This window comes from Lipophrys pholis, assembly GCF_963383615.2.
Source record: "Lipophrys pholis genome assembly, chromosome: 14".
Taxonomy (NCBI): Eukaryota; Metazoa; Chordata; class Actinopteri; order Blenniiformes; family Blenniidae; genus Lipophrys; species Lipophrys pholis.
Window position 1 is genome coordinate 4,691,987 of NC_137633.1, and position 25,467 is coordinate 4,717,453.

General features: G+C 43.0%; 1 protein-coding gene across 1 annotated transcript; it reads left to right on the top strand.

Moving 5' to 3' along the window:
* Positions 1–558: 558 nt before the first annotated feature.
* Positions 559–21,355, top strand: setd3 (SET domain containing 3, actin histidine methyltransferase). The gene is made up of 13 exons (XM_080479478.1): positions 559–603; positions 4,625–4,743; positions 4,966–5,058; positions 5,419–5,567; positions 5,660–5,732; positions 7,451–7,707; positions 12,910–12,968; positions 13,948–14,062; positions 14,360–14,434; positions 15,114–15,280; positions 17,793–17,878; positions 19,022–19,182; positions 19,299–21,355. The coding sequence occupies exons 2-13, from the start codon at positions 4,641–4,643 to the stop codon at positions 19,773–19,775; spliced, it is 1,815 nt and encodes a 604-aa protein (XP_080335604.1). The 5' UTR covers positions 559–603; positions 4,625–4,640; the 3' UTR covers positions 19,776–21,355.
* The last annotated feature ends 4,112 nt before the right edge of the window (positions 21,356–25,467 follow it).

Sequence of the window (25,467 nt, forward strand, 5' to 3'; positions counted from 1 at the left end):
GTAAAGCGCTTCACATCTTGGGGAAAAGAACTGCTACAAGTGAGGATAAGGAAGTAACAACATATTAATAAGAGGAAAGATACAATCAGATAAAAGTAGGCATCGAAGTGCAAGGAGGAGGGATTAGGAAATAAAAGCCTAAGAAAATACTAGAAAAAAATTTAAAAATAAAATCGGTTCAAAGCAGGAGTCAACAAAGTTGGTAAGAAAATTGTTTTTATAGAAATGACGGAAAGAGTTAAGGGTCATAGGCCTTTGCAAACAGAAATGTTATTTAGCCATTTTATAAATATGAATAAATGTTCAGAATCTGATGGAGAAGCAAGCAAGAGGAAGCAGCTGTTATTGACATGGTGTCCAACCAATCGTTGGAGTCCAAACATGACCATAAATGGTCAATTTCGGCTTCTTAAAAGTGAACGTCCAATCAACGGAGGCAATGGGCGGGAACTTGTCGGGTCTCAGCCACAACATCAACAACCAATTAGACTGCGCTAAACCCTTGACGCAATTGTGGGCGTAGTTGTTGAATATCCAATCAAATGCGCGTCTTAGTCAAGCTCGGTTTGAGCGCAGGGACAGAGGAACTGCTGCTGTCAGAAGGTAATGAGAGAAATGTAGACAAATATAAACGTTTGCCAGGTTTAACACGCGGCGTTGGCCGCTTTTGGCTTTCAATGCGTGCGCGGGACGTGCAGAAGGTGGGGATTTAGCGGGGCCAGTTCAGCTGAGGCGGCCCCCTGGGCAGTGTAGCCCTCCCTAAAACTCACTGATCCTTCATTACTTGACAGCTTAGCAGCTAACGGCTAAGTGACTGGCTAACGCTCAGGCTGGGGACATGAATGGGAGGATAAAGGAGGGTTTAATCGGAGGTGGGGTGAATAATGAGACCTCACTAACATCTCACCCAAGCCATGGTTTAAATTAAGCCTCGCCACGACCTGGCTAATTATAGCAAATATAACGGAAGTGCTGCTGTCTGCCTCTTGACATGGAGCTGCATGGTGCCCAAAAGGAGCATTCGTGGGATTGCTGTCTCGTGAACAAGAATTTGCTTTCGTGGGCTGTTGTTGGATGCAACTTTGTTTTTTTGTTTCTTCTATTTATTTTTCCTGGATTGTGTTTAATTTAGCCTGCACAGGCAAGGCAGGTGTATTTCTATAGCACCATTCAGACACAAGGCAATTCCAGGAGATTTACAGTGAAATAAAGGAAATGCATTAAAACAAGGCAATCTTTATCTTGAGATTATGAAATGCATCAAAACAAAACGATTTAAGAAAGGCATACAAAGGAGAATAACTAAAAGATAAGGTTAATAAAATAAGTCAAATCTATTGTTTATTAATAATAGTGGGCTTTGATTTTTACAGAAGTGAGTGTGTCGGCAGGACGTTTGTTCCACAGTTGCTGCTCAACATAAATGCACAAGCAGGTTTCTCCGACTCTTGTTTGGTCAGAAATCCTTTAATTCAATATTTCTCAGGTGGTCGTGAGCTGATTTTGTTATTGTCTTAATGTGGTTGTTGTGTCTGGTTGAAATTTGCTCTAGTGCTCCATTGTTTGCTGTCGCTTTTAGTTTTTCCATTTAACAGTATTTCTGTGTTTAGTTTCGCCTGCAAAGTTCAGTCTGATTGACATCTGTCTGAAATGGGTGCAGTTTGAAAAAAATTAATAAATAAACCACACATGTTTAACTGAAATCCACACCATAGGTCTGACATTAGGCTTTTGTTCAACAGCAATAACCTCATCCAAGCGAAGCTGTCTATGCAGCTACGAATCACACCTGCATAACCGTTGTCCCTTACAGGGCTCAGCCATAATATGACGATCCTTTCGTGAATCTTTATGTCCAAGTCTTTATGTCTAATTGAAATGTGTTATTTTTTTAAGGAGCCGGTTGAAGTGAATAATAGGTTTGCCTTCGTGTTTAGGATCATTAGCATGTAGTTGTGGTCATGTTCAGCTGGCAGAGCCATCTGGACCCAAGTCAGTTACATCCCTTGATAGACTTGGTAATGTTAAGATCAATAAATTAATGTAAATAGTTCCACTTCTCACTCAGATGTATTCAAGTTTAGTCATCTGACTGTTTTATTGTCGAGTTGGATGAAGCATGCTGGAAAGAGTTTTTCAATATTGAGCCAACAACTTTGTGTTTATCCATACTGTTTACATCTAAAAGAACTACCCTCCTTTCTTTTACCCTACACAAACATACGCAGATTCACTTAAATCCGGTGTTTAAGTGATGGGAAACGTTTGCTTCTTCATCCTTTTGCAGAAGTCCAGGACAGTGGCTGCCTCTCGCTCTGTTCCTACAAGTGACTCGCTTTGGTCTACAGTGACAGCTGCTACTGAATGTCACAGAGCAGCTGTGCGGCCACACACACACACACACACACACACACACACACACACACACACACACGCACACACACACACACACACACACACACAGAGGCTGTGGTAACGTGAGGTGGAAGCAACCCCCCCATCTCATAAGGGTCATTAATGTGCCAATTATTTTTGTTGAGGCGTCTCCATGCAGATGAGTAAGGCCTTCCAGTGTTGCTTATCCACATTTAGGAAATAAACCTTCAATACTTTTTAAAGGAAGAAAAAGTTTTCTTTTTTAGCTACAAAAACATTTTTTTTGCCCAGCCCTAGTTTGTATTCAGTATTTTCACCGAATTCTCTGTGATCATTGCTGAAAGCTATTTATGCTATTTCTCTCATGAAAATAGGAAAATAAGGTTTTATTATATTACTTGCTTTTTCAGTACATGTTCCCCTCTTCATTTATGGTTTGGATATATTTCTTATTCATATTTAGAAAGATTCTGAATAGAAAACAGTGAATCATCATCTTTGAGTGTGCTTGCCTACACTGTGAATCACATACAGTTGTTAATCTGTCGAATCCCTTTGTAGGTACAAAATCTGATGCCTTTATGTACATTTTATTGTTCATTCATGTCGCTGGAAACTTGAAAGTTCATTTTCCCAGTTTAAAGACCATTTAAATAATAAATAAAAAAAAAGTTGCTTCCTGTGGCCACGTTATTGCTGTGAAGAGACAAAGGAAGGCATCCTTGCATAACACCGAATTGGGTTGAAGAGAATTTCAGAAAGTTATTTCCATACTACATTTCCAACCTGTTGCAGATTACAAGTTGTATACGTTTAGATGGCCCACAGCTGATGCTAATAAACTAGATGCTGCTTTTAAAACGATGTTCTGAATCAATGTGTATTTTGTGGCTTGTGATTCTTCTAATTGTCAGTGAACTGTGAAAGAATTCAGAACTTATTAAATGCCCTGACCACTGCCTTACCCCCCACCCCGTTCCAGTTCGGTTCCCCCCAGTTTAGTTCCCTTCATGTGGGGCAGTGAGAGCGAATGAGCCGAGTAGCTGCTAAGAGCCTAACAGGCCCGGAGGAAATTAAATTGGTGCTTGTCAACGGGGTATTGCCCCTCGGTCTATTTAAAGGTGTGAAAGCCTTCGGACTAACACCGCATCTTCGTCTTCCTAATGACGCGGCCAGCCGACACTCCGGACACGTGTTGCTCTGCCTGGATGTTGACGCTTTAAAATGGAATTGTTGGACTAACTTGATGTGTCATTTCTTTATTTAAAATAACTTCATTTTTTTCCGAGTTTGTTCCCAACCTGCGGTTCGGTACCTTTTTGGGGCAGTTGACCCTGAGGGTGAAAAAATGTTTGTATGAATCGTCTGAATATTGCAGCCATTCAGTTAGGGCCGGGAAAAAAGTCGATTTAATCGATTTATAGAATTTGTAGCTAAAATAGATTATTTGCAAGCCACTGTTGTGTAAATGTGAACTTTTCCGAAACAAAAACGCGAAGGCGTTGCACTTTCACCTGAAATGGGCCCTTAAATTGTCTGCATCCCTGTGCTTGTCGTAAAGAGGGACTGATAGTTATAGTTGTCTGATATCCAGGTCATGCGTTGGCAAAGTTCAGAGGCCACATTGAGCGCCTATAAATGTTTTATTCTCAACGCTGAAATTAGATCTATAGAACTATATCATTGGTGCTGAGCAGTGAACCCTGCATGCTATCCAGACTGTTTAACACGCTGATTCCGCAAACACAAAAAGATAAAATTTTACTTTAAAATTTCTTTCATTTGCAGATTTCATTACCACTTGATTAATTAGTTTAATTTTGCCAGTACCAGAGGCAGCAAAACAGCATCAACATGATGATGCATCTACTATTCATTACAGTTATTGGATGTTACAGTTAATTTCTTTCTGTGCTTCATTTATAAAACGTTCCACTGCAGTCCCAAAGAGCTCTGCTTCGGTTTCATGCATCTCTGATCACTTGTTGCTGTTTGTGTGCTTTTATTTCAATATTAACGGTTCACAGAGTCCTGACTGATTTAATTTATTCCACGTCCCCTTAAGTTCACGCTCTTCTTTCACTGGGGTTTTATTTATTCCTTCGCCTCCCTTCCATAAAGCCTCCAGCCATACTGATGACTGTGCAACTTTTTTTTTTTTTTGCAGGAGTATTGCCTTTTCAGTGTGATCACGCTGTGTTGGTTAGAGTGAATGGATAACCACATTGCCCTTTTTCTCCCGCCGCAGCTTTCCATCCAGCACCATGGGAAAGAAGAGTCGGGTGAAGACTCAGAAGTCTGGTTCAGGAGCCACTGCTGTGGTCTCCCCCAAAGAGATGATGTATCTCATCTCTGAGCTGCTGCAGAGTATGTCTCCTTTCATTAGAGTACACGACACATCCTCTACAGCTTTCAGGTCGTTCGTCATCATATGATGACTGATCAGTGTCAATGTAAGAGGCAGGAATGAGCACGGAAAGATGGAGGCACAACATTTTAGCTCCGTCTTCATTCATTTTCATAGTCGGTCACAAGTTAAAACCACCATGACTGTGCGATCTGGTGTTGACGGTGAACATGTTTTCCCAGAATGCAGCAGTGCTGCGCCCTCTGCTGGTAAGGAGTGGGAGGAGTACGTCCAAATCAGAGGCTTGGTGGAGAAGATCCGCAAGAAACAAAAAGGTGAGAGCAGAATGAAGAGTGCTTTTATAGAAAAAAAAAGATCAAAACAATGAGGGGGAGGAGGGGGACCTCCAGTTCTTCCAATTCTCCCTCCTTGTTTAGTTGTTTAATACGATGGTTTTACTTGAACAGTTTCTTTTCATGAGAGTTGAGAGTTCATGTATTTCCTGGTAATGACCTTTCTGCCACCCACCAATAGCATTTTTAGGAGTTCTATAAGGATGAATAGAGTTTGAATGGTAAACACATCTGTTCCTCGTCTGTCTTTTCATTAAATCTGTAAGAACGTCCTAGTTTCCCCAGGTCCTAAGAAGCTTTAATTTTTTTTAAACATTTACCCCGCACCGCGTCCCTGTTCAGGCATCTCTGTCGTGTTCGAGGGCCACAGAGAGGACCACTTCTTCGACCTGATGTCCTGGGCGCAGGAGAACGGGGCCGCCTGCGACTGCTTCACCGTGGACAACTTTGGAACCGAGGGCTACGGCCTGCGGGCCACCAGAGACATCAAGGTTCCAGACGTTTATGTTCATATCTCCTTATCCAAATGTTCACCACGTGATTAAAGCCATTGATATTGGTGTGTGTGTGTGTGTGTTTGCAGGCTGAGGAGCTGTTCCTGTGGATTCCCAGGAAGATGCTGATGACGGTGGAAGCAGCCCAGAACTCTGTACTGGGTAAGTGAGCGGTACAGGTACATTCCTGGATTCCTCCAATTGCATCGCGTTATTCAAATCTTGACCTCCTCGTGTGCTCCGAGGGATTGTGAGAGCCTTGATGATTTCAACTTTCAATATCTGGCAGCATTGGATGGTATCGTTAACCTCATGTTAGTTTTATTAATTTAATCTTCATTTTTGTAGGTAGGTCAATTGTAAAGCAGTTCTCATTTACGACTTTGCTGAGAGGCAGCAATGAGGCACGAAGACAAACATGGAAACAAATATGTGCATGCATACAATTCACACAATCCTACAAGAAAGAGTCCAATTTACAGAGTTAACGGTGATGTAAGTTAAGGAACAAATTGCTAAATGCTAAATGAGGTACAGGCTTTAGGTGTGACCTGACAGATGACTCTACTAGAACGTAGGTAGAGAGTTTTCCCAGCACAAGCTTTGCAAATGAAATGAAACCAGTGAGTTTAAAACATGTAACACGTTTGACTGATTGTACTGAAGAACATTGGTTCCACTGTAATGAGAACAAAACTTCCTGGTTGTTTTTGACCTTTTATTATATAAACCCAGGATTAAAGCTAACAAACTGTTTAGAGTAGTTCCAGAAGCTTCATTTCATGTTTTCTTCAAATTTATTCACTCAAGGGGCCTTGCTGCTTGAGGCTTCCTTCGCTCTACTGAGCCACCTACTGGACAAAAGGTGTACAACACGCATTCGAATGTCAGTTCGAAGTGTATTTTGCAAAACGCCTGTGAGTGAAACTGTTAGCAATGTCACAAATAAACACCTGTTAAGATATTGTCTATTCTGCTGAGCAGTACATCCTTTACTTCCTCGGTTCTTATTGGTTTCTCTCTAAAACAACAGTATTGACTGTTTTTAACCTATTTTTCGGAGCAGCAGAGCTCAGAAATTTCATTGCCTTTTTGTTTATGTCCCTCGCGGTGTTCGAAGGGAGTCTTCTGCACCGTCATGCACCGCTTGAGTTCAACGTTCGCATCACCAGTCACGTTCTCTCTGTTTCAGCAGTTATTTAGGAAGTTGAAACAAAATCAGCAAAGAGAGTTTCGGTAGACTGTTTCCTTTGCAATGGCGCCGCTCCTGGAATATCCCTCAGTCTTTCTCAACTTGGCCTGCATGTCAGAGAACCCGGGGGTCTGGTCAGAGGCCCACGCCACTCCCAGCTGGAGTGTGTGTGGCACACATATGGTGCGTTTAGCTGCGTCGATCAAGCAGGACATCTAAGTTTTTCATGGGTGACTCTTTAAGTTGGGTCATATTCTCCACAGTGCTGCACTCCTAAAATAATGTTCAAGGAGCTTCTGTCATCTACAGAATGGCAGGTGACAGCGAGATGGGCCTCTGGATTGATTGATGTCCACATAGCAGACTGGCTGCAGCCGTCTTAGGCCTTCCCCGTCGTGTCCCGGTACTTGACCTCCACCATGGCCTTCAGAGCCAAGTGAAGTCATGGCTATATATTTTAACATGAAAACACATTATTGCAAACTAGATTGTCATTTTCGGAAGGCTAACCTAACTTATAATTGTCACTCTCAATCTTATAATTTTATACAGTGTTCATGTAGAAGAGACGGTACGATGTCTCAATCTGAAAGAATTCAGTCAAATTGACAAACAACTTCAAATCCGCCACACTTTTAAACTTACGTCCACAACTGTGCCGTGACCATACCTGCTGGCTGTGTCACAGGTCCTCTGTACAGCCAGGACCGGATCCTGCAGGCCATGGGCAACGTGACTCTGGCGCTCCACCTGCTGTGCGAGCGGGCCGACCCGGCCTCGTTCTGGCTGCCATACGTGCGCAGCCTCCCTCAGGAGTACGACACGCCACTGTACTACCAGCAGGAGGACGTGCAGCTGCTGCTGGGCACGCAGGCAGTGCAGGACGTGCTGAGCCAGTACAAGAACACGGCTCGGCAGTACGCCTACTTCTACAAACTGATCCAGGTGGGCACAAACGGCACTCGCACAAATACTGAGCTTCAGAGTGTAATCCGATGTATTCCTGACTGCAATCTTTCCAGATACACGACACTGGACCACTAATAGAGCCAAATTTGAAATAAACTACATTTTCTTGTGGCACTGGCTCAGTGGTTCAGTCTGTGCCTCCAAACCCCATTCATGACCAGTAGGGGGCAGCATATAGTCACATAGTGATGAGGAACTCCAGACAGTGTTGAAACTGTCCCTGATCAGTGTCATTGATACGTTTCTTCCATTCAGTTTCTAATTACAATATGATAGTTGACAAAGTGCTTTCCATATCAAGATCAGCCCCCTCCTTTTTTTTTCTTCTTTTTTTTTTAAACAATCTTTAAACTATCATCTCCAAAGTTCTACAAACTTTCTGTCCAGCGTTCTGCCAACAAACGGAACAAGATATAGACGCAGTGATTACATGATGAAATATTGGTTAACAGGCCCAGACAACAGATAGCAGGATGGTAATCTCCAAATATGCTAATGCACCCGTTATTAATCTGACGCACGCCGAAGTGCCAGCTCAGCTTTGATCAGTCCTCTCTGAAGTCAGACTCTTCCACTTTAATCAGAGTTAAGTTTGTTTTTTTGGAGAGATTTCATTCTTTTTATTGCCTTCACTGAGGTATTTGTTTGAAATAGTTGTCATAAACGTCCACAAGCAACAGATACACCTCCTTATATTCATATTTAAACACACATTTGATCCTATTTTGCCTTGTTGTTTTTGGCTTAAACACCGTACAGTTTTTTCACGTTGGGTAAACCGTTTGCTTTTGCCTCTTTGACCACGGTGGCGTTATTCCACTAGATGGGAGTGTTGTGCTCTAACCTGCTCTGTATGAAGAAGACAAAAGAATCTTGTTAGTCCTGGAGCAGCGTCACCGCTGGTTTCACTGTCCATCAGTGCACAGGACGCCATCCGAGCGCTTTTTCTGATTTACTTTGAAATGTGCAAATGATAGGAAAAATACCTGCAAAACGTTCCCTACCTTCCTAATCAGTATGAATGCTTGAAATACAAACACCAACACTGTTCACTTTAAATGAGCAAGAAAATGAATAAGCTGAGTCCAGTGCCTTATTTATGCCGATTTGATTAATTCTATGGAATAAACTGGAATATGTGCAACTTACAAACAAAACGGAAGAAAGATCTAAAGAACATAACACCCTGATTAATGATAATCCTTTTCTGTCGTCAGTCTGAACTGTAACTCTTTATTATTCTGTATTTTACAGCTTTTTTTGAAAGAGCTGAAACATGTGCAAAGTTTGCCATTTGTGAAATGTGTACGTGTTCTTTTAAACAATCCACTTTGTAGTTTTCACACCATGGGGAGTTCTGGCCCGAGAGTTGCAAAACCTCTTTGAGGAAGCACTTCCACCCAGGTGATCAGATATTAGATTGAGCTGCAGATTACGGAAACACACTGCGAAATACTACAAAAGTAACTTGTTGATTAACTTTAGTTACATCTTTAGTTACAATGAGTTGCTAAATTTAAGTGCCTCGCAAGACTGTGCTTCAGTTACACTAATGGCAACCGCGGTTAATGATACTGCTGCTTTCAGTTTTCTATCAGGAGAGATTTTCTCTTCTCTCACACACACACACACACACACACACACACACACACACACACACACACACACACACACACACACACACACACGCACACGCACTAAATCTCCTCAGGGTAAAGTGGAGTGGTCACATCATATTTCACCTCTGGAGCTGAATAGCTGCTCTGTGTGGTGACACTGATTCATCCCTACAGGTGAGTGCAGAGACTCATGCTTGTCAAGTTCGACAAAGTGGCCAAGTTCTTTTTCTTCTTCTTTTTTTTTTTTTTTTTTTTTTAACGCCCTCATCGTGAAGAAAAAAAACCAAAAAAAAACTCCAGGTTGATTGATGATCTCACATTAAGTCGTTTGTAAATGTTTCACTAACGGCGCAGCCGATAAACGAGAAGAAATAGATGTTAAGTAATCACACATTCGTAGTTGATGTCCGTATATATTCACGTGTCACGTTTATTTTTAACCACAGATAGAAAAAAGACAATTTATTTTAATGATCTTAGGCAGAGAATGGATTTGCAACTTGTAGCCATTAGTTGCAGCCAAAGTTTAATATTTATCTTCAATATAAGATATTTTGTTTATGCTGCTACATTTTTATAAATTACAAATAAGCGCATGTTTACATAAAAATATCCCGTTAAGGAAGGACATTGTTGGAATTGTGTGAAAAAAGGAAAGCGCTGAGTGTGCTTTATTTTAATTTGATGGTGAGCTTTTATATGGGATTAAATAGTACTTTTAGCCTCAAAATTCCACTTGAATAAAATACAATATTATTGTGAGTGGGTGGAAAAGACAGAGGAAAAGTACGGCAGTAATCATCTTTACTCTTCTCTGTCCGTCTTGCAATGGAAGGCATTTTAATAAAAGAACATTGTCGTTTTCCCTCTTTTATTTATTGTTTTTTTTTTTTTTTTAATACAGGTGATTCAATCACAATAGTCTCTAGAAGATTGTCCGTCAAATTTTGCCTTTTAAACTCGAGCCAAGGTAAAATGGGCCCAGTGGTGCCATAATCCCTGAATTGACCTTGATGTTTTTCACCAAAGAAAAAGGCGAAACACATTAATTCAAACTGTTTAATATATCATCACAACAAGCCGGATTCAATTGTGGAACAGATGATTGATCAAAATGGTTTCTTTTTTAGCAGAGAAATCTTTTTTTTTTCTTTTTTTTTTTCTTTTTTAACATTTCTCAATCACGAAACACAAGAAAATGCAGTCAAACAATCGTCACAGAATCTTGTGTTACTGTCAAACAACACGTAAGCTACATTTTGCAGAAAGTCCCCACACTCGATTATGCGTTATAATTCGACATGACGTAGCATTTTAATCATCAGAGCTCGTTTCAAAGTTGCAGTTTCATCTTTGCTTGCGTTGAACCTTTCAAAAGGATTCGACGGCGGTTCGTGGGGAGGTTGTTGTAAGTGGTTCCATTTGTTTCTGCACTTCAACATACATGCATGTGTGGGACTGCGTGGCTGCTTGTGCATACATCACACACACTCCAGAGAGGTGGCGGGGAGGAAGTGGGGGATGGGGAACACAGAGGGAGAGAGGGGTTTTTGAGGAAGGTACATTCAGGTCAATTCAATTCAAAGCCAATGTGACAAGCTAATTTTCCAGGCCGGTCATCTGAGGAAGGGAGGAGGAGGAGGAGGAGGGGGGAGAACGTGTGTGTATGTGTTTTAAGGAAGGAGATGTATCAAAGATGAGTGGATCGGACACACACACCTCTCAATGAGCCGTTCTTGCTCAGTTTCCATGTCAAGTGCAAACACATTAGAGAAAAATGTGTTTTCTGAGTTGTATTGTATTGATTTGACTACAGCGATACTACAATACGTTCTCTCAACTATAGACCGAATGTTTTTATATATTTGAGAGTATCGGTGTGGATGGTGGTGGTGAATTCTTATTGGATCCTCAGATTAAAGAAAGCTGTTCATGTATAGTTTCCATACTGTCATTGTTGTTGAATCTTGGAGCAGCGAGTGCGTCGACTTATATATATATATATCTAGATCTAGATCTAGATATCTAGAAATCTTTGTGTAGGAAGCAAACACTGAACGAGTAGAAGAGACGGAAGCTTCACCTGCATCCAGTCCTGATGTGGGGGAATGTGTGGGGAAGCGCGTAGCTCAGCGGTATTCATGTTAATCTGGTTTATTTGTTGACGTCAGCTCAGTCCGAGTACTCTGCGGGGAGAGCCTCAGTCTTGTAAAATAACACTTTATTATAATGCTGCTTCTCACCAGTATTACAGTATTTTGGAATTAGTAGATTAATTACAGTCAATATGATATATATTGCTATTACGAGGCTCCAGTGCCTCTTTTGAGGTTATTTATTTTATAGTTTGTGCAACTGCAACCCAAAAGGTCCTAATCTTCCTGCTTTTCCACGTCCAAAGCCACAGCGTTCTTTTCTTTTCATTACATTTGGTATATGTGTCTGGAATATTTGGGTTTGTTCTGTTTTACAGGTGTGATATAGATTGGCTTGACTCTACGATGTTACAGGAGGAGCGATTATTAATGTTGAGCTCAATCATCCTGACAGCAACAAGAAAAATGTCCCACTGTGACATTAACTTTTCTCTTTAGCTTTCAAAATAAAGTTACTCACACATTTTCTAAACAACTAGGTAATTATTGCGATCAAGTACTTATTTTCATTCATTTTGGTGTTTTGTTTTTTTTGTCATCTGATTTGTGGCCTGGAGCCGTCAGTCATGATGTTATGTTTCAAAGACTTTGTGAAGTATAGATTGTCACCAACAAGATCCAGAGCAGTGAGAGTCCATCTGATTGAGCAGTATGTTCACAAGAGCAGGGGTGCACGCAAACGTCTTTGGTGACGTGTGTTATCGTGCACATTTTCACTGCATTGTGCAGCTCTGATGGAAAATCTTGTACCCCAAGCTGCTTCGGACTTGTTTGATGGCCTCATTTTTATATCTTTAACTTCATATTCTCGATTAGGTTTCTATAATGTAGTTTGCACAGTGCAGCTTTCATGTTATTCTTTCTTTCAACATTTTCTTCAACTTTTGTTTCTCTCTTGCTCCTTCTTTCTTCTACTTAAGCTCAGGACAGTTTGCAAATGGCTTTACTAGGTGGCTTCTTTAATAGTGAGCCCCCCCCCCCCCCCACAACACACACACACACACACACACACACACACACACACACACACACACACACACACACACACAGGTACCCCTTCAGGCCCCTAAATTGATGAGGCAGATTTATGACGGCTGCTGGCCACAACAAATTAAGTTGACAGTGATGTATGTGGGGGGTCGAGTGTCACGCTGTACTAACAGACCACACACACACACACACACACACACACACACACTCACACACTCACACCAGCCCAGGCGCTGGCCCCCTACTCCCAGTCCTTCTTGTTAGGCGTCCCTGTCAGACATCAGCCCCCCCCCCCCCCCCCCACCCCACCCCCACCCCTACTCCATGCATAATGAAATTCCGCATACTGATTTGTGTTTCTCCTTCTCTCTTTCTTCCCCACTCTCGTCCACCTTCCCCTCTTGCATCCTCAGACTAATCCGGCCGCCAGCAAACTGCCCTTGAAGGACAGCTTCACGTTTGATGACTACAGGTCAGTGCATGTGTCGGTGTGCGAGGTGGGGGAAGTTATCATGTGTTGTTGATGTAAACCGGTGAAAACTAATTGATGTCCTTCAGCGCAACGCTCTCCCGTTGATCCTTCCTTCCCCTTTTTTACTCACATCCCAGATCAATAAATCGACGGCATTGCCAAAAAGATCTGCCCTGCACAGTGGGGCGGTATAAGTTGAATTCACGGAAACAACGGATGAGTTCAACACAGATTTCTAAAACTGATTCAAATGTAGTCGCGATGAAAAAAAAACCAACCAAACACCTATGATGTATGAGCATGATAGGTGAGCGCATGTTTAAGACCAGTCACTGCTACTGCGGCTACACAACAATCTTTAGGTTACTTACAGACATCTTTTCTGTTGCTGTCAAGAGTTCTGATTAGTTATTAAAGCTTCTCCCCTCCAGTAAAAATGACTTTAATGCAATGGAACCATTCAAACGGCACTTCTCTAACTTGTTCACGTACAAGAAAAGTAACCAGTAATTACATCTTCAGTGATTTGTAATTACATTTCATTCAACTGTGGGAAGTGATGTAATTTTTCCGACATAACTATAGTGTAAGGCCAAATACATTTTCAGGAGCCCCAAATCCAACTATGGAACTAGTTGGGTTATATTACTCTCATTGTCATTCAGGCTTTTCTAACCGTCGTGCCTCTTCCACGGCACATATATAACAGAACTGGTTAAACCAAGTACATCAGTTAGTTTTGGGGGGAAAAAACTGAAAAAAGATGCAGACGAAAACACCAAGACCTTTTATTACAAACTGAGTGCCTTGTTGATATGAATCCGAATGTTTTAGTTTTCCTCAAGCTCCTGGCTGTTCTCCTCCTCACTCCGTCTCCAGTCATCTCTACACTGCTCTCTCACCTCCTCGTTCCCGTTGCCGTGCGGCGGTCATGTGACTGGTATGGGTGATGTAATGAGCAGCGGTGTCTTACTTGCAGGTGGGCAGTGTCCTCCGTGATGACCCGTCAGAATCAGATCCCCACTGAGGACGGCAGCAGGGTGACCCTGGCCCTCATCCCCCTCTGGGACATGTGCAACCACACAAACGGACTGGTAAACATCCCGCACTTCACCTCAGTATGATTGGAAACTGCTGATTTAGCATTATTGGAGACATCGTGTGGAAGGTTTTTTTTGAATTTTGTGTGCATTCTGAATCAACAGGTGATCAAACTCGGATTCACTCATTTGTTAGAAGTAGTTTTTACCTTTGTAATTGGCAGCTTCATTCAGTCCTGATCTGTTATACTAATAAAAAAAGATAAAAAAAAAGACATCTTTTTCTACGACATTATGAAAAGTCACAATTTCTGCGAGTATATTTACTCCGATGCGTTTGTCACTTTGCAGATCACCACCGGCTACAACCTGGAGGACGACCGCTGTGAGTGTGTGGCCCTGCAGGATTACAAGGAGAACGAACAGGTGAGCGGACGCTCCCGCTTTATCACCACCGCTCCCCTTTTCTCTATAAATATTCATCTCCGCTGTATTGATGAGTAGGATGGATAAAAGACACTGCAAACTTCAGGTTGCGACACAAAGCGTAGAGAAGCATACATAAAGCATACACATTTAAACTATTTTAAATATATGAGACATTGATGTCATTTTTTCTTTGTTTCATCGAACATTTGATAATTTTTTAATTAATCTTATGTTTTTTTTTGTCTTTGTTGTTTTCATGTTTATTCTTCCGTTTTAAGTTTCGTCATATCATCAGTTTTCGTGTAAACGGGACAATCGGATCTCTCAGCCGGAAATAATTCAGTGAAACTGACAAACATCTAAACGCAGCTCATATTGTCAATCACCCACAAGGGAATGTCGTCTGTCGTCACTTCAGCTGTGAATTTCCCATTTTCCTTGTGTGAAGATAAACTTTCCCTCTTCTCTTACCAGTAGCATGATGTACTCTCTTTTATTTTGTTGGCTGCTAATGGTAGGAGACATTTTTTTGCAGTGTGAGAGTGAATCACTGTTTTCTCACCTGCATCTGGTTAAGTTTTGACTTTGAGCGGTGGGACCCGGCTTTGAATTCAGACTCCTTGAGTACTGTTCAGACGTACGTGTTGTAAATCCGTTGTTATTGTGATTTCCGCAGATCTACATCTTTTACGGCACGAGGTCCAACTCGGAATTCGTCATCCACAACGGCTTCTTCTTTCAAGACAACGCCCACGACCGAGTGAAGATCAAGCTCGGCGTCAGCAAGAGCGAGCGTCTCTACGCCATGAAGGCTGAGGTCCTGGCACGAGCCGGCATCCCGGCGTACGTACACGCGCGCACACACACACACACACACACACACACACACACACACACACACACACACACACACACACACACACACACACACACACACACACACACACACACACACACACACACACACACACACACACACACACACACACACACACACACTCCTCTTTTCGTTCTTTTGCATTGAGTCACATTACTTTATCGACCTGCACTCCAACTATTACTTTTCTTAATCATTACCCAAACTTAAACTTCACCTAAATGTTAGTTTTTCATAAAGGAGACCTAAACCCTCCAATATGGGTCGAGTGGCGCCTCTGGCTCACGACTTACTCCACGTAAGCTTCCATATAGCTGCGCGGCTCGTTTTTTCTCCCAGCAGTAGATATTTTAACCAATTAGCCCCCCCCCCTCTCCCTTTGGCATAATTGAAGCACATACCATAAATGTTGCAGCAGGTTTCTTTTTCTTTTTTCATTTTTCTCCCTCCCCTCCCAGTATCAATTTACCATCCGCCCCAACACTTTCATCACCAAGAAGCTTAATCATTTTATCATTAGCCCCTTAATTTTATGCCGCATCCTCGGCTCGGCATTTTTAATCAGACGCCTTTTAATCTCTTATTGATGACAGTCGAAATCTCAACAGTGGAAATTAAGTGAAACAATCCCCGTTGTTGCCAGGGCGCTCTATTAAAGTGACAGATAAGCCCGTAGATCATTTTCAAAGGGAAGAGCAACAGATTCCGTGTCGGGCCGCGCCGACACGACCGGCGGCTGCCGTCATCGCACTCGCCCCCCTCCTTTCTTCACAACTTACAAATCGATCCGTTTGGATATTGTAATTGATAAACATGGCAAGCATTCAACATATTTTCTATGAGGACTGAACTTCCCGGAGCCGGATGAGCTCGTTGCACCTTGCTGCCGCAGCGCCGTACAAAGAGTTAATGTGTATATATAGAGAGAAGCAGTGTAATAATGTCTCACTCAACAGGAAGAAAGCATCACCAGCCAAACTTTGTCTCTGCTGACCGTTGATTATTGCAGGAAAACATAAATACTTGATTTTTGCGTGATGTTTTCAGCGATACTGCTCCAGTTGCATATGAAAATGAAAGTCCACAATCAAACATAGTTAGAAAACAATTTCTGCGTGATTGGAAAGTATGTCCTACTGAGTTCTCTTTAAAAATAATAAGTATGTGTTTTGTCATGTTTTATCTCACAGACGACAATATTTCTGCTTCTAGAAATCCAGTTGGTCAGTTGAACTCTTTAACAATACTGTTATTTTTATAAATCAGAACTTTAGTGGTCATCGGATAAACAGAAACTTTATCTGCAAGTTATTTTTTTCAAATACTTGTGCAAATAAAGCATTTACATGTCGCTTCACTTTGTTTCCTAAATCTACAATAGTTTTCTGTTTATGTTTACATCTTTCACCCACAATTTATCAGTAGGAAAAGTTTGCTTTGCTTAACTAATGAAACGTCAACAATTCAGTCTGGAAAATATTATCAGTTTATTTAAAACATATATTCAGACAAAGCTTTGAAAAATATTTTCTTTCCTCGTTCATAGTTTGTTTTTAACAGTTGTTGTCAAGAGGCTCGGTGTGTTATTGATTACAGATAAAGTGAACAACATGGCCCAACTACGGATTATTTACGAATTAATAAATTCTAATATATTAACGTATCCAACCATAGCTTTTTTTTTGTTGTTGTTTAACATAAGGTTGCAGAGGTACATATTAAGTACCCTGGAAGTCCTACTGCTTCTGTGTCACGGCATCAAGTCACTGATGTTTATACACAAAATCACTTTGGCTACGTTCACACTGCATGTAAACGTGACCCAGTTCCGATCCGTGTTGGGACCGTGTAAACGTTGCAATTCTGATTATATTTACACGGCAGGCCTCGATTGTATGTGGTACCAAATCGGATATGTATCTGATGTCTTTCTGAGCAGTCAGTTGCATGTATACGACTTCTACGTCATTGACGCGAGACTGAGTCACGAATGTGCGCCGGAGGAAGCGGCGCCGCCAAAATGTGTGAAGAAAAAAAATGGAAGAAACGTACATGGCACACTCTGGTGACAGGATTAATATTTGAAAAAATTGCAAGGTTTTGTGTCCGTGAATCTCCGTCTAGATTTACTTCGGTAAACAGCGGACTCGGTTACAAAAAGAAAAAGTTTTTAATTTGCTCTACATACCACTAGAGGGAGCTCACGTCCAAGTGGTGTTAGATGTACCACAGATTTAGAATCAGTGGTTTCAATATTTCACCACTGCCTGCTGCCTTCTAGAGTTTTCAACAGAGCAGCCTGGAACCTGAAGGATGTTTGTTCTAGAATTTGGTACCGATATACAGAAATATAGTATTCTAGCATTTAGAGAACATCTTTGGTTTCCAGTGTGCCGTTGTGTTGCTGTTTCACAATGTTGCCGGTTCTCCTCCAACCTTGTTATTGAGACGTTGCCCTGTTCGCTGATGTCTTTTCAGGTCCTGTGTTTTTGCTCTGCACTGTAATGAACCCCCAATTTCAGCCCAGCTCCACGCCTTCCTCAGAGTCTTCTGCATGACAGAGGGTAAGACGTTGACCCACACACACACACACACACACACACACACACACACACACACACACACACACACACACACACACTGTGAAACACCAAGAGCAGGACATTCCCTGTGGAACTTCCCCCGGCTCAAACCTGATCGCGCTCTAAAAACAAAGCACGCCAGGTTTCTCAACACTCCTCGGAGACCGGCATCAAGCGGCTGCTTCCTCCACAAGTAAATGGGAGGCTGAGGAGATGGAGGAGGGGGGGGGGCACAAGGCCTGTCCATTCCCCGAGCCGGTTAATTGATCAAGGCAGGCCACCAGATGTGTGCGAGGAGCAATCCACCACGGGGTTTGCAATATTCATCGGCATACATGCAGAATGGCAGCGGTGTCATAAATCCCCAACCACACAAGGCCACATCCTCCTCTGTTGCAGGACTCGTCTTCAGGACCTCCCGCTTGATATATTATTCACATTTCTGCTGCATGTTAATTTTTAAAGCGCCCACCCCACCCCCAATGCCGTTGGATATGCGTGTGGGTATCATTTCTCGCACGCCCGTGTGTGTACGCGTGTCAACATTTCTTAACAGATGTGACATGATGGAATAATGTTCACCCACAACTGGGGCGCTGCACTTTTTACTCTTTCATCTTCCAGGGTAACCAAGTCATGTTGGAGTCCTCACATCAAAGGCAGCGAGGGGGGGGGGGGGGGGGGACCAAAGATTCTCCACCAGCTTTTTATTATTTTTTTTTGTAACACTTAATGACATAAATGTAAATAATGAAGTTTACTTAAATGAAGTTCAGAAAGTGTTGGAAGTGCTGGATTTACTCCGAGAATCTCCAGCGTTGGGACACTTAACGTCATCCAGGTGTGGTCCCTCTCCACTCCGGTGCATGAATAAACAATGGGGAGAATTCTCTCGGAACAGCATCCCGGTTCCGTTTAAGAGCCAACCACAGCTTTATTGTGAAGGAGCACAACATTTTCTCTTTTCTTTTTCCCTTCATTTCAGATAAGTAATGTGTTTTGTGGCTCCAAACAAATTTTATTTGGTGGAAGAAAATAAAATAAAAAAAATCCCCAAAACGGCCCTTCTGGTTCTAAAAGTTGCAGCCCCGCTTCGCCAGACGCTAACATGTGGCCTCCTTTCAGAGGAACTGAAGGACTACCTGCTCGGTGAGCGTGCCATCAATAAGGTCTTCATCCTGGGAAACAGCGACTTCCCCGTCAGCTGGGAGAACGAGATCAAACTGTGGACTTTCCTGGAGACTCGAGCCGCTCTGCTGCTGAAGACCTACAAGACCACCTCGGAGGTCGGAGAATACGAGTTGTATCGGATCTGTTATGAGTCAATTCAGTGTTTTTTCTCATCATTAACATCTGAGATGTGTTTTCTTTGTCCCGCTCCGTCTGCTCTGATCTCCATCAGGAGGACATCTCCATGCTGGAGAAACCTGACCTGTCCCTCCACTCCCGCCTGGCCGTCCAGCTGCGCCTGGCCGAGAAGCAGATCCTGGAGAAGGCCTCCGCCAACGGCCGCGCCAAGCGCCTGCACTTCCAGGGGAAGCTGGAGGAGGGCGCCGCGCTGCCGCGCTACGAGGAGAGCGACATCGCTCTGCTGGAGAACGCCGACGCCAAGCTTCCCGTCATCCTGCGCAAGCTGGAGGAGGTGGAGGACGACGCGGAGACGCAGCTGGAGGAGCACAGCCGCCTCCTCAACGGGGATAAGGTGGCGTACGGGACGGTCATGCAGGAGGTCAACGGCGAGGCGGAGGAGGAGGAGGAGACTGAGAAGGTCGATTCACCGCCGGCCTTGATCGAAAGCTCCAACCAGAAGGGCCAAAGGGAGGCGGCTAACTTAAGTGCCAGTCGGACTGAAGATAATCCCAAAGAGAACAGCGAATAAACGGATCCCACTTACTGCCGCAGCCCACGCTATTTATTTATTTTTGTGTCTGCGAAAGGACTCAGAAATAGAAGAAGAAGAAAAAGTCATCGATAAGTTCATCCAGAGTGGCTTTTTACTTTGTCCCACGGGCTTCTGCGCAGAGGCTTCTATCAAAACGTTCGTTCTACATGTGACGAAGCGTAGGTTTACATTTTATGACGTCGGCGGGTTGGCGAGACGGGAAAGAGGAGGAAAACAGAAGAAAAGTGAATCGGGTGAAAAGTTGCTTCCCCAAAGCCAAACGCTCCCCCATCCAGTCGGTCCGCCGGCGTTCGTTCATCGCAGCAGTTCGTCTCCGGCGTGTTTTGAGTTGACAATCGTTATTTGCTGGTGCATTGTGGGGATCGTGGCTGCCCTCGAACCTCCTCCTCCTCCTCCTCCTCCTCCTCCTCCTCCTCCTTCTACTCCTTCTACTGGCGACCAATCGAACGGTCCTGATTGAGTGGAAGTTGAGCGGCAGAAACTTCATTGTGAATGTACTCCGTGGTTAAAAGGGACTGATAACCGTCGATGAAGCCATAAACAGCGTCGAGTTCTCGGGTGAAACCGAAACTTTTCACCGATTTGTCTTTTAGGAAGCTTCCTTCTTTTTTTTTTTCTCCCCCTTTTCCTTCCAGACTGCCTTAAAACGAGGCGTCCGAATATGATTTCACCGGAAAGCAAAGAGCGCTCTCACTCGGTCGGTTGTTATACCGACTCCTTTTTCCTGCTTTGATACTGACGTAAAGTCCAGGCTCTGGTTTTTACTGGATTGTCGAGGTTGTTATGAAGGCCTTCATTCACACGCCGGCGGCTTGTTTTTCTTAAAACACCATCAAACCTGTTGATAGAGGATTCTTCTTCCGACAAAACTAGACAAGCTTTTCAATAATAGTAAATAAGAAGCCTACGGAACACGCCTCGCTGCATTTTTGTCTTCGGGTTACGTCAATAAACGGAGCTTCAGCTCGAGTGTTCTTTTGTCGTAATTTAAATGTTCCTGCCGCAAAAAGGACTCGATGTTTACCGGCTTAATTAGTTCACTTTAGATAAAACTCTCCTCCACTCATAAGGACTATAGAAGCAAACTCCAGAAATCGTCTTTTTTTTTGTGTCATAAAGGCTTTAAAGACGTTACGTCGCCGTTCGACGCGAAGCGTCAGGCGTCGCAGATCTGTTCGTTTTGAGTTCAGTTAGAAAAGCAGATCTGTGAACGTCGTTTTCAGACTCGAGCAGGATTTGTGCCGCACCGCGTTCTCGTCGTCTCCTCCGTACGCTTGAGCACTTCTTCTTTTCTTTTTTTTCCCCCCTCCCATCACAGATCTGTATTTTTATGCAATTACTTTACAAGTTCAGTCCGTTGGCTGCTTTTCTAAAGCCCTCTGTATCGTTGGTGTTTGTGTGAGACGGGAGAGCTCGGCTCGAAGCTTTAACCAACAGACTCGGCGGGTCCTGGACGGGGGTCCCATTGTATTCCAGCTTGAACCGCAGTCCTCGCCATCAGAGAGGAAACCTTCCACAAGAAAAAAGAGAGATTAAAGTTCATCCATTTCGCAGCTCTTGTGTGTGCTGTAGTTCTTGAAGCTTTTGTCCTGCCAGAGGCCACAGGTTACCCTCCACCCATTGTTCCATTTCCTCCTTTTGTTCCAAGAAAGAAAATTTATTGAGTGTATTTTCCCTTTTCTCTGCCCCCTGGCCTTATTAGGAATTTATAAAAGAAACATTATCTTGAATCATTTAATTCGGGGCAATTAAATTTTGAAGTGGCGTATTCATAATTTATGGGCCGTCTAAGATAAAAACCCTTTAATCCTTGAATATATTATTATAATGGGCACTAGGGGTGGGCAGCGGAGAGCGAGGCATGTCCGGTATTGTTAGTACTCGCTGTGTCAGTGCCGCGACCAGACCTGGGACGAGCACTCCCAACTAATCCTGCCCCATGAATTATAAACCGCCGTTCTTATTAATATAGCATGTCGGTCGCCGGGGCCGAGCCCCGCTTGTTTACCGCCAGTATTGTCATGCGAGTGTTTACAGGTGTCACTGCTGCCGGTGACGGTTTAATGGAAAATCCCAGTGATACGGTCTTACCTACATTGTAGACGTGTGGGGTAAAAAAACAAAAGAGACTTTCTAAAATGGGTAATAGTTATGATTTTGGCCAATTTCTTATTGTTTTGATGTTACTGATGCAGGAAGGTACTTTCACTTCCAAAGACACTTGGAAATTGATAAACCTGTGATTCAGAGCCGGTTGGACTAAACTGGTACGTAATATCTATAGATCAGCGTTTTGAACACCAAAACGATGTAAAATATATCCTGTGCTGAATTTAAGATGATGTCTCTTCTCGTCCTCACGGCAGATGCTAATGTTAAATATAAATGTTTGGGGGTTTTTTTGCATGTATTTTATTGAAAGCCTGAATGAAGGTGATTCCAGGTATAAAACCTCAGACAGTCTCTCCACTTTGAAGTGAAAGTTTTATCTTGGGTTAACTGGGTGATCAATGTTTTTACACCAACAACTGAAAATGGAGGTCTTTGGGTGCTGTCATTTTGGTTTGGGAACAAAACCACACGCGTGCAGAGAACAATAAGCTATAAACGTTCACGATGGCGGGCGCTCAGGAATTCGTATGGACAGACGAAGTTGTATTGTTGTCACGGTGACGGCCGCCATTATTGTTAATCTTCCCGTGCCGGTTTTCGTAAAATTGTGTCACCAGCGGCCGTTGCCATGGAAACGGACGTTGCAGAGCGCAGTTTTGTGTTTCCACTTGAAGCGAGGAATTTTTGTTTTTTTAACCAATGATTGGCTTTTAGCACGTTTGTCTCCTTAAAACTCTTTACAAAATTGTTTTGGTTCGAATGAATCGAAGTTGCCAAGCAGTGGACGAATAATAAAGCTTTAGAATGAAGACGAATGATAAAAAGAAAGTTTGATTGTAATAAACTGCCATATCTCTCAGCTATGTGGCTGTAAAAAGAAAACCCATCATTCTCACTTCCGCTCGACTTTTCTTGGCCTGAAACGTTGAACCTCTCCTGCAGATGGTGAGTTTCTTAATAATAGAATAAAAAAATAATTAAAAAAACTCCCAGCAGCAGTTTTATCAAACATTCACACGGAGCTTTAAGTGAAAACCATCACCAACGTCTGTGCAATAAAAAGATCCGGACGGTGACGGTGTGGTCACCTCTCGTGGTTCGAAGCGAGAGAACAATTGTCCACAAATAGACGACGCTTGATTGTCTCGGACTCCGACGGCGCCTCAATATAACTCCTGAACCTTTTTATTTTTGAATCCCGTTTCGTTTGCGACGGAAACCTTTGGTCAGGTTTCAGTTGACAGCCGTGACACCTGAAGTCCGTAATCTCACTACTGTTCTCACGCTTTTGAAATAATCAAGAGGATGAAAAAAAAGCTCGCTCACGCCAGTAAATTACACAGACTGATGTAGGATCGTTCTGCAAGACAGATCAGCGGATTTGTTCTATGTAATATCAGCAACAGAGAACGTTATGTCAACGAACCAAAATTGACTTGAGCTCCATTTACATGTGAGAATTTGAAAAAACAGTTGTTTTTGGGGGTGCCCATTTACACGACAAACGTGCCCGGAGCCAATGAGAACACAACTTTTTGAAAACCTTATGTCTCCACGGAAACGCTGTAGAATGCAACTTTCCTGAAAATCACAGCCGAAGTAAATAGTTGTTGATAGACAATAAGAACGACGGCGTCCTCCAGAGTGTCGTGACTCCCCACTCCATATTCTCCAACTGCGTTGTTTGTTCATACGAATGTCTGTAATCTGCTTATAGTGGATTTGAGCTCGGCTGTATAACATCCTCCACTGTCTATGTCATAGGAAGTTTACCCGGGCTGTGTTGTTGCCGCTTCTCCTTATAACTGTGTTTATTTCAAGAAGCGGTCTTATTAATGATGGGAATCCCTTCCTGTCTCTAGTCCCGTTATCAATGGTTTAATTCCAGGAGGAAACGGTATGCAGTTGCCTGCTTGTGCCAAGTTTTGAATACAGGTAAGAGCAGGAATTCCTCGTCTCTCAACACGTTATCCCCAGGGACCTCGACCCAAACATTTTTGCATGACAAATGTCGGCTCCACTTCAGCGCCAACACGTCCTCGCCTGTCCTCGCCTGTCCCCCTTCTCCCCTGATCATGACTGACTACGACCCGGCGCTCCGGGCGGCTCATAATGGAGGCGGCCATTCATTATTGAAGAGGAAGGCGGATGAGAGAGGGGCGGAGGAGATTGTGGCCTGGCGTGAGAGGTGAAGGGAATGAAAGATGAAGCGAGGAGGAGGAGGAGGAGGAGGAGGAGGAGGAGGACAAGCAAACTCTACACAGAAAGTCCTCATTGGCCACCAGTGGCGTTTCAAGAAAACAAGGTTAGAGTTGGTTTGATGGCTGATATTTAGGCCCCGTTTTCAAAAAGTTGCGCCGAGCACCGTTGTCGTGTAAACCGACACCCAAAACATAAAGTTTTCTGTTTTCACTTAAAGATTTTACCATCCCCCCCCCCCCCCCCGTCTATTTTTCTGTATGTCGCTTTTCATTGTTTTCTTCTTCTGGATTTTCTCATACTTAATTATTTGTCTTGGTTCTCCCGTCTGTTTATTTATTTATTTTTCTTATCTAGTTGTGTCTTGTAAGTTTTTTTTAACGGGTGGGAAGGGGTGACGGACGATCACGGACTTATGTAGAAGCAGATTGGACACGATTGATTCACTATTGATACTTTTGTTCGTTCTTTTGTTGTAAAAAAACCAAAAACAACATTTAATGCTAATAAAAACATTTAAAAAGAAAATGTTATCACGTAAACAGGGCTTGGATAATTGGGTTAGAGTGTCTCTCAGGTGTTCTTCATTTTACTTCTTTTGTTTTAGTCATTCACACTTTCCCTTGATTAATTCCTGCATGGCCTCCCTCCTGTATTGAAAAGGTTTCCTGCCTCTGTTTCTTTTCTTTGTTGAACGCTTCATAAACCACGAACCTCTTTTCTCACAGGTGTGTTATTTATGTCGATACGGAGAACTTGCTCGGAGCCAACAGCAATGCAACAATTTCTAGCCGCGGACGGACAAGCACAACTGCGGCACAGTAGAAATGGTTCAATTTGATTTTTGTTTTTGGATTCCCTTTTATAAACTTGGCCCCCGTAATGTTTAACCCAAACCTGGATACCTTTAAAGCTCTCCGTGCTTCTGAAGCTTGACGTTATCTGGATGAATAACAAATGCTGCAGTATTTTGCAACAGTGAAAGTGCAGTATCTATAATGGATGTCCTTTCTTTGCTCGAGACGTTTTAACCAGGCCATTCCGAGTGGTTAGATGAAGTTAGAGGAGCGGCTGCACAGAAAATGGACTGTGAATCGGCCCGCCGGAAGGTTTATTTTGGCCCGTGGGATGACCTTACGAAGTGTGAAAAACTCTGAAATTGCATGTGCCGTTTACTCTGGTTTCCTACCAAAGTCCAAAAACAGATGCTTGAGGTCAATTGGTGAATCTAAGGTCCCGTTTACACAACAACGGTGCTCGGAGCCACTGAAAATGCAAAACTATGTGAAAACGGCTGCCAAGTTGGACATTTTCAAAAGGAACTCAAACAGTGAAAAACGCAACTTTTTGAAAATGC